Genomic DNA, 13837 nt, shown 5'->3' on the forward strand with positions numbered 1-13837 from the left:
TACCGTAGTAAAGTCACACATGTTACACTTTCTCCTTTGTCTGTAGGAGCTCCCGGTACACCCGAGCTATTTTAATAAGACCCCGGCTACGTGGCTGTTTTTATAATCTTCGAAACGTTGCTGTTCGATAATATTATTAACTTGTTCGAACGGAGCTGCAGACGGTACGGGCACGACCGGTGTCTGAGTATACGTCACGTGACGTACGCGTGACGTAACGCAGTCGCGCGGGAAGCTTTATCCCCACCCGCGTACAAGTCTTCGTAATACCACACGGAGCAGGGACGCGCAAGCGCAACGTGCGCTTTCCTGGAGCGCAGAGAGCATTAGCACGCATCTCAAGTTCCGATCGCTGGAAACAATCTAACAGCCGAAAAGGGCAATAAAGCGCTGAAAGGGCGCGCACCGTTCTCACTATTTTCACCGCAGAACCACCGAATTATCAGGATACTTTTCCAAAGATTAGCTTCCTACAGTAAAATACGCAGAACTGCTTTCAAAGAATTGGTAAACACTCGAGATATGACAAGTTCGCAGTCAGAAAAGTTGAACAAGAGTTTTTGACTGTTACATGCGAGGTGTGAGTAAAATAAAAAAATTTTTATCTAACATGAAAGAAGTTAATAAAACAGCATACATCGCCTTGGTTGCTCCCGGAAGTATTGTTTCTAAGGAAATCGTGAGAAGTGACCAGAAACCGAATTCTAGAAATTAACAAAGATTCAAGAACTGTTAGAATTCGAATTTGGAGAAGTTGGCTCCTCTAATTGACAAGGTTTAGTGAGAAGAGATTAAAATTTGAAAGTGACATACATACTCGTTTCACGAGGCATCGTCGCGTTTAGGCGAGTCGGATTAGTTTGACTGTTGTCGCTACGTAGCATCGAAAGCAGGGACGAGAGAGTCGTTACGTGGCGTTCGTACGCGCAAGAGCGTGCTCGCGAATACGAGAGCTCGTACGCGAATGTATGTAGGATTGGTATCGGTCGCGGCAAGCCCCGAGAAATCAGTCAGCGAAGAAACAAGGCCCAGGAGACAGAGGCGGGAAAGGCGAAGCAGAGAAACGAGGTTCCGCCGCTGATTTGAAAAGTAGATATATCCCGGGCAGCGTAATCGCGAAAGCGTACCACGATCGCGGAGCGGGTAGGATTGCGTTCCGTGGCACGGCGGAACCACGGGGAAATAGGAGAGAGAAACGATGCAGCGCGTCGGGCTGGTAAAAGAGTAGTCACGTCTCTTCCATAGTACGAAAAGTCAAGAAGCATGCCGTGCACCGAACGAGCTCCTTAAACTGACAAAGCGACACACACGTTAGACGGGCGACGCACGCACCGTTGGCCAATAGGAGCTTGCGATAACGTGACGTCATGAGTTGAAGTACCGTGCGATTGGCTGGGTCTATTATGGCACGGAAAACACGCCACGCAACCACCTATACACATGTTAATTAAATAGGCGATAGTCCCGACGAGATAATGTTCCGCGATGGCTTTTAAACGGGCGTGGTGAGGCTAGAAACGGATAGAATATGATCAGAGACTTACGGGTACGCCGCGACTGTGTCCCGGCCGCAATGGAAACACGCTGGAACCCACTTTCACGGTGGAAATCAATTTCTTGGGAGAATATCTGCGGTATTTCCGCTGTCAGGCATGCGACACATGCGGGCGATCACGAGGCACACGTAAGTTTTACGAACAGCAGACGATCTCGCGACGTTTCACAGCACACCGACGGTTATAACCTGATCGATCTAGCGCGTGGCAGAAACATTTTACAAGTGCTAACCACTGCGCATCAACAGCCATGCTTGCTTGGCCACGATTCACGTGTCTGGGGTCCGAGGTATAGACCAATCAAAGCGCGACTCATGACGTCACCTGGCTGTATCGACCAATGAACGCAGCCCATGTGACGCAGCACTCCGCTGGGCGTGTAAGAGAAGTGTCGAGCTGCTGTATATTGCTCGTTGGTCGGCGCACTTTTTTCGCGATTTTCTTAAATTCCCGTCGGCATCATCGCGAGTTACGTGCCGAAATGGGATTTCGGGAACGGCCGATAGTTTTTGCGAGCGGGCTTACCTTCCGGTGGACGCCAGAACGGACGAATATCGCGACAATCGTACACAGCACACCCGACACCCGGCTCGCCCGGGCAAACACTCACTCCGATCTCGGCGGCGTCACCCTCTGCCACCTTTTGTCACGTTCCTTCTCTGTCACATGGATCGGTGCTGCGCGCTGTTGCCGCATCTACCATATGGAAGCATACACTTCATTGTTTACCTTTGCGCGCGCGCCAAAACTACGTACCGTCACTTTTTCGAAAGCCAATTCTATTGTTGATTCCTTTACAGTTTATTTAAAATCGAATACGCGTCCCTGTATGCTCCCAGCCGATCCAATATAAATAACATCACTTTTTCATCGTCAATCCATCGAATGTCCCTCGATAAATCTACCAAATTAGTTAACAGAGATTACTTCGTGGGTCCAAAACTACATACATGATTAATAAAAAAATGTCAAATTTAAAGAAAAATTCTCATTACGCGTATACATTGTGGCGTTTAATTCAACATAAATGTATATAATTTATGCGTTATTGCTTAAAAACACAAGTATCTTTAGATGGCAAGCACAACTAATAGTTTTGTGGCTTATAAACGTATACAGGATATTAGAAATTAAGAATACAAACTGTATGGAGAATTTAAATAAATACAGGTCATCGGTGATTGAAATCAGAATTCAGATTTCAGTGTTTTTTTTCTCAGAAAGTATATTATCACCATGTATATACGATAAATAAAACATTTGTATAAATCATGTAAGTACATTTACACAATATGAACGTTATATGTACGTGGTACAAAATATACTCATTTTTGTAATTGACAATAAAATTTACCTATACTGTATGCAGCAGCGACATTTCCTTCCCAAGAAATATGAATACAAATATCATTTACTACACATTTGCAAAAATATTTTACCTCAAAATATACATTTCGCACAAAAAAAAACACGCGCTAATGTGATTTTACAGATTTGTCTTCAACCATTCTGTGTAACCTTTTAAATGATCATAGTGCAGTTTATTTCAAATTATTAAATACGATAATTTTATTTATTCTTTTTATCCAGAAAAATTAACTAAATTTCATACAAGTTTTTTCTTCTATGATTTATAATCTAAAACAAATTCAGCAGTAGAAAATATGACTAGAATTTGCACAAAATATTATATACTACAATCTACATACAGATCTTAGTAAATAATATTACTATGGAATACATTTTCGCATTACAAGTTTGAATGAATTCAGAATGACGCATAATTCGCATTTTAAACGTTCTTATCAATCCATCTAAATCTTTTACTGTAGATAACGTATTCTTGATGAATTTCGTAGAAGTTGAAGTTTTATTCGCACCAAAATATAGTTTCTTTCCCTAGTTTTTACGACAGCTGTAGCCGATCGCGTTTAATTCTCGATCGCAGCTTCCAATGTCACGTACAATTAATGTCAAGAATATACCACAGTAAAAGTATCAGTACAAATTTAATGTCGTGTGTTGCTGATTTGTAATAAATTATTTAATATTTATTTACATGGCTACTGAATATATTTGATAGAAACTGTACAAACATAAGAAATATAGTCATGGAACGAAACTATAATATACTGTATTTCTATGTTTGTACGCGAAAGCACCTTCGTTCATATTCAACACAATCATTTTCAGAGTCTTATTTCCATTTTTCAGCACATGCAGAAATTTCTTCCTAGACTTATTCATTATTTTGCGAAATAACTTGCTTCATATTACATTGTGCTATGAAAAGAGCAAAAATACTGTAAAGAAAGAATTATTACAAATTTAAAACAGAACATTCAAAAAATAACTTTACAAACTGTTTTCAATATAATACTTCATCTAAACACAAAATACACTCTAAGGGCGCGATACTAATGGTTTGCAGCATGTCACTGGCCAAATTCTTCACATTTCCTAGCAGTCCTTTTAATAAGTATACAATTTACATTCATTGAGCAGCACCGCGCGTTAAAACAATGAGCCGGGCCATCTGAGAGGTTCTCAAAGTTAATAATAAATATGCAGCTCCGTTTCCCATGCGAGAAATTTCGGAATCGGAACCAACCCAATTAATGCCTCCCTAAAGGTGAGTAACACGCTGAATTATTTACCTTACGATACTGCAGACTCAATAATGGAAGTTTATGAACACTTTATAGTCACTACAATAATGTTTACAGAATCACTTGTTTTATAGCCAGAGCCAAGAGAAAGTATTATGATGTTTCACCCTTTTATATAAGTTATTTATTTTTTAATTTTTTTTTCTTACTTAATATTTTGTTCAGATACTGTAAATCTCAACTAACATACGGATAAACAATTTTAACTAAACAATGCTCTGTCAAAGCATTGGTTATCTGCTCAGATTACTAACATAAAGGTGCTTCAATTCCGTCTTTGGTGTGTTTTCGAACAGGGCAGCTCGATTTTGTCCTTCCCCTTTCTTCACCCAATGACCATACACTCTGAATGCACAACCATCGATTACCTACAAATATTAGATAAAATATTATTCTATTTAATTAAAAATGCTGGTTAAATTAGCTGATTCGATAACTTCATATTTCGAAATTAAATCGATAATGCTTTCTATCGCAAATGCACCAATGCCATTTTATATCTGATATTTCATCGCAAAATTTATTAAAATAATCGCAAAAGAATACCTTTCGCAGAACTTTGATCCTATAAGGATCGGTGCATGCCACGTGAGTCGAAAGAGGTTCAGGTGTCGTATGAAGCCGTTTGATACGTACCACTGCACGAACACAAATGATAGCTAACTGGAATCTTTTTCTTGCATTAAATGATTTTGCCTTTAACTCCTGTGTAAAATATAAAATAAGATAAAAACTGGGAAAGTATTCAAATAAGATATTAAATCTTACATTTGATTAAGTGGTGCCCTGCAAGAAAAGTATTGTTAAACGAATAGACAATGTTACCAGCGATATACACAGTAATGAAATAATTTACAAAACTGTACATTAAATGGTTCTAAAAAAACGAAAGCTTTTATCTTTAGAGTGTCACGGGATTTTCATAAACTTTCTTTACGAAGCTGCAGAAACAGAACAAGCAATCAGGGAAAAACTCATGTATATACATAGAAGGTTTGAAATATTACACATTTATAATTCTTTGATTTATCATGCCGAGAGTTAGTAGTTAATGCTTTCTTTCTTATTACTATTAATTAATGTTCAATGCACATTTGCTTATTCATGCCTTAATAAACTTTTCCCATGCTTGAAGGAAACGTTATAAATTTTGTTTTTTATTGAACAATTGTAAATCAGTTATGCACAATTATATTCAATGTTTATGTTTATGCTTTGCTCCTCGCACATCTAGATAAGAGTATTCTTAAGGTAGTGTGTTTAACAAACACACAAAACGGAAACACAGAACGAAATAAACGTATACATTAAGTTTTAATTAATTCGACGTATTAATAAAAATCAAATTAATCGGTAGAACCCACATTTAACAGCAAACAAAATAAAAACAAAAAGAATTTACCAAAGCTAACTGAGATATCCTACTCAGACGCCGCGAATTAGATGATAGTGAACGTTTTAGAGGAGCGATGTCTTGATCCCACAGCTGCAATTCCAATAATTTTCTATACATCGTAATATTACAATATCCTTCCTTAAAATAACTGTTTCCAAATTAGTAACATTTACTCAACTGCGAGACAGACGTATCACATTGTTTTTGTGAAGCAAGTATGTCGTGTTGCCGGTACACAGAGTTGAAGACGTAAAGCAAACAAAGAAAAAATGTATAACCATGAATATAATACACTTTCTTTCAAACGAATACATAAAATAAATAATGGCTTGAGAGTATCCTGTCTTTTTGTGTGAAAATTTACATGTTACAATACAAATACATATGTAGCGTTAAAGATATTTACCACTGTATGAAAAAACGTATGCTCCAACGCTTCTTTGATAGAAATCCTTTTCCTAGGATCAATGACTAGTAACTTTCTTATCAGATCTTTTGGGGCTTCTGAAAGCACAATTCAGACGTAAAAGTAATAAAAGTTTAAACAACTACTGTATTATAAAATAAAAGAATAAGGATATGTACTCTAATCATTGGCAACCGAAACGTGCATTGTGTTCGAAGATTAATAAATCAGCAACAACTCTTACCTTGAGCATATTTATTATTCATGCACGGAGCGGATCGCATTAAGAGAATTATCTAAGATGATAATACTTTCCTGATATTATCGTGGATTACCATTTCACGTTTACGCGTCAATACTATTCGAAGTTCATTCGAACTTTCGCCGAAAATATTAGGTCTATTTCTCGCACAGGTTTGTAAATTTTACACAAATTCAACAACTCACAATTTAATTTATAACACAAATTGTTATTATCGCCAATAGAAATGTAATGCGTTCAATCATTTCAACGGCATATAAAACGAAATGAGAAGCAAACGTATTAAACAATATTCGATGAACAGAGACGGAATTTTATACAATCGCGTTCCGTTAATAAGGCAGAGCAGTATCATCTTCATTTCTCCCCGTTTCTACTATACTTTCAAGGTACCGTTTATTTCTTACAATATAGTATCCTCTCACTCCCATGTGTACCAGAAATAGCGAGAATAGCGACGAGCGTATAGAGGGTAAATCGAGTTTGTAGCGAAAGCATACTATATACTGCATGGAGTTAGAATAAAATCTTCTGGAAATGATGCATACTAACACATTCAGTTTGTTAATTAACACATTCACTGCCACCGCTGTTACAGCGGCCATCCACGCGCCACTCTACCGTAAAGATCATTCACTCGTAGTTATATTAAGCGCAAATGCACTCTCCATGCAACCGTTTAAAAAACAACCTTCCTTACGATTCTATAATTACGTTTTACGTTCATTTTAATAGGTAACGATCGTCACCTGTTATGTCTGCCCATTCCGGGGATGTAAACGTATATTTCCCTTCCATAATATTCCTAAGCATGACCATCTGCTTCCTGTGCCAAAAAGGTGGGCAACCAACTAGCAAAGTAAACATAATTACCCCACAGGCCCATCTAAAAATGAATTAATCGATATGGCACGACAGTAAGAATTCAATTCTTATATTATTGTTACGAAAATAATGCGCGTATACTAAATCGGGTTCAGCTTACACGTCGACTTCATAGCCATAGCCTTCTGCATTTTCGAACATATTGCACTTCAGCACCTCCGGCGCCAAGTACCCAGGAGTACCGCAGAGATCTACGAAAGAATATCGATAATTAAAATTAGACTTTCTTACGGATTGCACAATCGTCTGGCGCAATTCTTTCGTTTATAAGAATAATCACGAACCATATAATTTATCTCCTACTTTCAATACTCTAGCGAAACCGAAATCTGTTATCTTTACATTCAGATTGTCGTCCAGCAATATGTTCTCTGGCTTCAAATCTCTATGTACAATTCCTTGATTATGTATATGCTGAACTCCTTCGAACACTTGTCTCATAATGTAGCGTGTCTTTTTCTCGGAAAGAGTAACAACAGACGTGAGGTAGTCGAATAATTCTCCGTTCTTACAGATTTCGAATATTAAAAAGATGAATGTACTAGATTCGAAGACATCGTGCAATTCGACTGGAAAGGTAGGAAAGCAGGTTGCGTTTAAAATGGATCGCGTGTAATTAGCTCCGTTTCTGCAGAGTCTGGAGACTTACTAATATAATGATGGCCGGCCACTCTACGAAGGATTTGCACTTCCTGTAACGTGGCATCTTTCATGGTATGACCGTCCTCGTTAGTTTCGTTACTAATATCTATAATTTTAGCCGCATACTCTACACCTGTTTCTTTTTCTATACATCTTCTCACGGTGGAAGATATTCCTCTGCAAACATTAATATAGCATTTAATTAGCGTCGCAGAATGTCCGAGCGGATAGTTAGAATAGATTATTGAAAATTGAAGAATTCTCCGCCAATACTAACGCATTTGGAGCAAAAATATTTCTGAATAATGACGAAACATATATGTAAAGTTACTGTATTTCGTGTTTATTTACGCATAGTACACGTTCCGTGTTATCGTTAATGCTGTACGAATAAACATCATTCGACCAACAACTGACATGCATGAACGAATCTTTTGTTACATCTCTCCCTGGAATATTTTTTTTCGACACCTTCATGATACAGGAATAAAGTGCGTCGCGTATTAACGGGTGCGCGGATTTGGGTGATTCTCTGGACTAAACGATAAAGATATCGAGCGATCGACGCTTGACACGAACGAGAATGAGCGTTTTGTTTTCGCGCAGCGTTTGGCCAGTGCCCGTAGCCCGCCCCGTCATTGGAACTGCTTATCTTTTCCGGCGGGCCCTGTCATTTTGTTAGTTCACGAAAACAAAAGGCAAGAAGAAGAAACGATTGTCATTGAATCGTACGTATTTAGCTTGCTCCAATTATATAATTGTACAGGTTAGTTTGCCCGAGGCGGTGAGAAATCCTCGGTTCGTTCATTGTAATCGCTATGCACCAGGATCTAATAATATAAACACGAACATATCTATCATACGCCTGTACTCGTCGAACAAATAAAAATAGTACGCTATGTTGTTCCTCTCTCTCTCTATTCCATTCTCCCTTTTATCTTTTTTTGTCAAATATCACGTGACGAACCTTCCAAGGATTTCTTTGGGTTCGTATTTCGCGTAAAATCCTTTCGCCGCGTCCTTGTCCGGCAAGAGGTCGTCCCCTTCGTCTTTTGCCATCATAAGCACAATATTTCTTTCATATAGGAAATATCACATTCAACAGCCACCGTGTAGATAGCACATGTTCCTTCAGCTTGAAAGGAACAAGTTCGAACGGATGGCTCCTCCACCCGACGCGATTGTCATTATACGTATCTTTACAGAGCGTCGCGCTGGGTTGCACGCCTACATTCTAAACGAACGCTGTTAACAGATCACTGATCACCGTCCACCACCGATAATGGCTACGATAGATCCCTTGGGGAGACGGAGAGGGACACGTGAACGCATAAGCACTGTGAGAGGAACAATGGCGATAGCCGAGCGCGGAGTAACGAACGAAGAGGGCTCTGACGGAGCAACTGGGAAAGCACCGATCGCCCGACGCGTGAAAGGGAAAACGAGCAAGCGGTAAATAGTAAATCTATTATCGGATGAAAAATTGCCATCTCAAGGTGTGCACGCGTTATGCACGTCGATCTATACTCGACTGGTAAGTCCGACGTCACGTGACTCTGGCACATTACTATTTTAAATCATACGGCTCCGATTGTTGCGCCCGTTTCATTTTTTGGCACCTTATTCGCCCCGGACTCGGACAGGTCCATTTCTGTCACGAATCCGTTCAGCCAGATATTGATAAACGTAAATTAAAAGGAGGGCAGGGTAGACGAAAAGCCATAATTTTTTACGAGCTTTATACGACCTTTTTGGTATAAAATTTACAGTCTAACAGGGAGAGGGACAACGTCGTTTGAATTTTCATTCTTTCGATCCTGTAAATCCAAGTTACCCTCGGGAGTATGAATCTGTAAAACAGCATGTTTCGTATGGACTAACGATATACAGGGTGTCACGTATAAACGTTTACAGACTGTCTTCTCCGTTCTGTCGCATAGAGCAGTTCTGTAATGCTTTATGCGCGCGACACCCTGTATTCGGTATGAATATAAATAGAAGCTACCGCTACCTCGGCTGCTCCTCGCAGTTTTGCCCTTAACGTCGATCTATTGTATCGCACGATGCATCCATCTTTTCTTTTTTTAATATTGCAACGTGGATGTTAGGGAACAAAATTGCAGCAAAAATACGAGGATTCGATACATGGTTTCAAGATAGGCGTAATGGAGTATGTGTTTACGGACCGCGCAGCTGCGCGAGCAAGGCCTCATTTTTCCGACATTCAATAGTGAGCTGCCTGACCGCAACAACGTATTTGCGTTGTTGCTCTATCAGAGTGGCTAGCTGACGACTCAGAGCATCCCTTCTGTTCTTCTCGTCGGCGCATCGCTTCTCCACCTACGAGAAACACAAATCTCTTATTAAAATGACCGTTTTCAATTTTATAAAAGAGACTTGATACCATTGACCAAATATTTCTATGCGTTCTTTTTTTTTAATTAATACGAATACAGAACTGCACAAGATTAGTTAGAGAGTTGTAAGTTCCTTTACCTTCGCTTTATTACGTTTCACACCCGCAACGATCGCATCGAATTGCTTCAAAAATTGCTCCTTACCGCTCGTCGATGCCATTGCCCTGATAAAAACCGAAAAGAAGGGTCACATAATCCCTTATCGGGGAACAATCGATGTAAACAAGATGTTTGTGCGCCACTCACTCGTTATAATTATCTTGGATGGAATTTAACAGCGACAACTCCTTGCTCAGGTAAAGCTTCGTGTCGTCCAGGGTGTTGTATAGGGTGTAATATTGCTTCGTTTCTTTGTGCTTGGCCGAAACTGTAATTCGGGATAATTAAATGTTACTTTATCGGCACAACGACTTGGCGAACATCGACGAACGAAAATAGGTCGGCGAACCTTGGTTGTACAATTCCATAAAGCGTCTTTGGTATTGCGTAAGCTCAGAGCGACCAGGTACGTCATCCAATTGTCTAGTCAGAGAAGCGATGGCTCTGTTCTTCTTGGCCAATTGTAATCTGGCCTTTGTGACCGTTTCCTTTTGTTCCTCGTATTCTTTCAAACGATCCTCCTCCTCCTCCGACGTACCGCTCTCGATTTCTTGCAACTTGCCGCGCAGCAGATTCAAATCGGATTTGCATTGCTCTCGGAAACTGTGCTCTTGCTCCTTCAAACCATCGTGCACCAACAGCAGCTCCTCCAGACGCTTGTAAACACTGCAGAGGCAACGAAAATCAAGTTCCTTTGTCTTGTGATTACGGGACTGTTACTGAAAAATCGTAGAGTTATTAACGGGTACCTGTCGTGTTCATCGATCCCCAACTCTTGTGCCTTCTTCAACGAACGCTCGATAGCTTGTCGCTTCGAGCGGGATTCGTTCGTTTTATCAGTTAATTCTGATACTTTAGTGGACAGGCTGTCTTTCTCCTTTGTTAATTTTCGCACTCGGCTTTGGAGCGCTGCTCTTTGCTTCTGCAGCGCAGTTAATGCTGTTGACGTAATGCCACTTTCCTGTGATCAATCATCGATCAATGTCTGATTTGTAATTTGTTTGCAGCCGAGGATTTCGAAATTTAATCTGATTCGTCGGAGAGACATTTACCTCCATATCGGAAGTGGACATTGTCGCATACTTCTCGGCCACTTTGGCGATCTCTTGGGCTTGAATCCCGACGATGTTGCCTACCGCCGCGACGCTCAAACGAGCCTGCGCAAATTACGATTGATAAACATCGAATTAATACTTGATATCTATTTAACATGCTTACTCACCGAACTTTCTTCAATGGCAGCCAGGTTCCCAGCTAACTGTTCCGTGTTATCCTATAAAAGAAGGATAAATCGATTTCTGTAAATACATACTGGTTTGCACATTTAAACACACCCCGACTATTCGCTGCTGCTTTCCCATTTCCTGCATCCCAATGCCGAAATACACAGAAATATAAGAATCTCTTATTCAAAGTTATTCCTTCACCTTTTCAATTAAATCTTCTTTGCCTTCACTTTCTTTGGCATCGCTCGCAGCTGTCGCTGCTGGCGATCCAGCAGTTTTCGTAGAATAATACAAAGGCGCCTCGTACTCTAAAACAGTGCCAAGAAATCTGGTTGACTCGTCTCTGGTAGAACCTTCCTTGTGCTTGAAAAGGCGCCGTGGTTCGTACGATTTCTGCAAAACAATTGTAACTTCAATTATTTAAAACGAGGGATCTCCTTGTAACGATATATCTTACTTTGACCAGTTGAATGTTTCGTATAAGATTTTCTTTCGCCGCTGCTGCAGTGCTGGCATCCTCGACGAAAGAATGCTTCTTATCAAACTGATTTAGAGCAAACGATCGCACGAAATCGGCTGTTCCCTCTCGCGTTTCCATAGAGCGTTTAATTAGCCACTAAAATTTACAAAGACTGTTTAAATAATCTGAAGGATCTTATCAAGCATCGGAGGAATAGACTGCCTACCTGAATAACAGGGAAAATGTGAATACAATCCAAACCCTGAATTTGATGTGGTTCTATTCTGTACGGACAGTTCATTTTGGGTAGCATGGCCACAATCTTCTCGGTTAATGATCTGAAACGAAAGTATATACAAGCATATTTTATACCAAATACTAAATATCTTGTGTACTTACATTTTCTGACCTATGGTCAGATTTTCACGGAATAGTAAATCGATGTCCACGTCGAAATTGCAGGATTCGATGCACCAAGTCATCCCACCAATTACCTGGATAACACTGTCATGTTAATTCAATTTTTTCTCATAATATATCAGTTCCATTATGTTTGATTTTAATTTACCTAAAAAGGTAAGTGTCGTACGCACCTTGTCGAAGTTCGATAAACCCTTTATCCTCGCCCGGAAGTACCCTGCCGCCAAAAGAAGATCGATGATATCTTGAAATCTCTTAGCCTGTTCTTCATCTTCGCGCACATCAGCCTGAAAAAATATTTTACGCAACTCTTAGTGATACCCTGACAATTTGAATTTGCCACTCTCCGTAGAATACGCGCTTATTAGTACGGGAAACTCAAGGTAGATGGCGTTGGCAATTTCAAACAAAAATCGTGCATTTCTATATCGAAATATCTACTACAGGCTGTAAAATTCTCAAATGACAACAGTGTCAAGAAATACATAAATGAGTATATAGATCAGAATGGTATAAATAAACAATTTAAGTATGAATTACAATGGAACAGGTGAAACATTGAATGGACCGGAGGAACGATGAAACGTGGAAGAAATAGTGAATAACGGTGCATCAAAGTCTGAATAACGCATTGCATGGCCTAATACTTATATGCAATATGAAAACTTTGTATTAATTCAGGATGTAATGTGGAATATCAACGCTTTTGTAAACATACCTCAGTTGTTTCTGAGCTTTTCAACAATCTTTTCGGTACGTCGTTTAACATGGTTAGAGGACGTTAAGTTTAGAAATCACTAAGCTATACCTATATGCGAAGTATTTGGAATAAAAACAAAATTATCGATAGTTTTGACAGTATTTAGCTCGTAGAACGCTGTCACTTGACATTCCACACTCTTACTCCGGTTGCAGCCATGTTGCTTTCATCACACCCAAACTTTAAGCTGCGTTTCTATATGCTGCGTTGTGGTATTGCCTTTTCTTCGGGCGGTTCTCAAAAGTAAAGAATCTGAAATAGATGGAATTATAGTGATAATATTGAAACTCTTCGTAGATCATTCTTGGATTTGTTGTCGAGTCAAATATTTCTATTTCTGCCACTATGAAGAAAAGTTGCAAATTCATTGATTAATTCATTTTCTTGCAGTAAAAGGTCCTCGCGATTTTATACAGGCATTAGAGTTCGTTACACAATCGTATTGAGCAGTATAATTGTTATATCCTTACAAAGTGTTTTTATAAATGGCAGCGACGCGTGGTGGTGAAAGATATGAACTAAAATGGGCGGTAAAATACGTCCAGTGTGCCAGTCTTAAGGGGGTAGACACGGGCAATGCATACATACTATACTGAATGATATTATATAAAAATGAATGAAAGGAATAATACTGGAAAT

At 39.5% G+C, this 13837-nt stretch overlaps 3 protein-coding genes across 8 annotated transcripts in view; all 3 read right to left on the reverse strand.

Annotated features, from left to right (window-relative positions):
* The window catches only part of LOC143367365 (uncharacterized), a 48445-nt gene extending 46207 nt beyond the window's left edge, over positions 1 to 2238 (reverse strand). The window contains exon 1 of one of the 3 annotated variants that reach the window (XM_076809101.1): positions 2082 to 2238. The gene's annotated coding sequence lies outside the window, so the exon portion shown is untranslated. Of the gene's footprint in view, positions 1 to 3; positions 164 to 1544 lie in introns of those variants that run through there. The other 2 variants (XM_076809100.1, XM_076809102.1) reach the window with 2 other exon arrangements.
* Positions 2239 to 3096: 858 nt separating this feature from the next.
* Positions 3097 to 9158, reverse strand: Phkgamma (phosphorylase kinase gamma). Of its 3 annotated transcripts, none has more exons than XM_076809105.1 (9): positions 8784 to 9155; positions 7824 to 7993; positions 7459 to 7743; positions 7275 to 7365; positions 7039 to 7175; positions 6028 to 6125; positions 5628 to 5711; positions 4772 to 4930; positions 3097 to 4593 (listed from the first exon to the last, which is right to left on the reverse strand). In XM_076809105.1, the coding sequence occupies exons 1-9, from the start codon at positions 8876 to 8878 to the stop codon at positions 4459 to 4461; spliced, it is 1254 nt and encodes a 417-aa protein (XP_076665220.1). In that variant the 5' UTR covers positions 8879 to 9155; the 3' UTR covers positions 3097 to 4458. The 3 variants fall into 3 exon arrangements, with proteins under 3 accessions (XP_076665220.1, XP_076665223.1, XP_076665221.1); XM_076809108.1 differs by lacking the exon at positions 8784 to 9155 and adding an exon at positions 8094 to 8386; XM_076809106.1 differs by lacking the exon at positions 5628 to 5711 and having other exon boundaries at positions 8784 to 9158.
* Positions 9159 to 9564: 406 nt separating this feature from the next.
* On the reverse strand, positions 9565 to 13378 carry Fidipidine (coiled-coil domain-containing protein 93). 2 transcript variants are annotated; one of them, XR_013085025.1, is made up of 14 exons: positions 13157 to 13377; positions 12612 to 12725; positions 12418 to 12512; positions 12245 to 12356; positions 12016 to 12174; positions 11760 to 11951; positions 11555 to 11605; positions 11385 to 11489; positions 11082 to 11293; positions 10682 to 10998; positions 10480 to 10600; positions 10313 to 10397; positions 9828 to 10156; positions 9565 to 9666 (listed from the first exon to the last, which is right to left on the reverse strand). XR_013085025.1 is itself a non-coding variant. In XM_076809104.1 (14 exons), exons 1-14 carry the CDS (start codon positions 13205 to 13207, stop codon positions 9647 to 9649), a joined length of 1788 nt encoding a protein of 595 aa, XP_076665219.1. In that variant the 5' UTR covers positions 13208 to 13378; the 3' UTR covers positions 9565 to 9646. The 2 variants fall into 2 exon arrangements, 1 of the variants encoding a protein (XP_076665219.1); XM_076809104.1 differs by having other exon boundaries at positions 10003 to 10156; positions 13157 to 13378.
* Positions 13379 to 13837: the final 459 nt, after the last annotated feature.

Source organism: Andrena cerasifolii, chromosome 3 (genome assembly GCF_050908995.1).
Source record: "Andrena cerasifolii isolate SP2316 chromosome 3, iyAndCera1_principal, whole genome shotgun sequence".
In the NCBI taxonomy this organism is placed as follows: domain Eukaryota; kingdom Metazoa; phylum Arthropoda; class Insecta; order Hymenoptera; family Andrenidae; genus Andrena; species Andrena cerasifolii.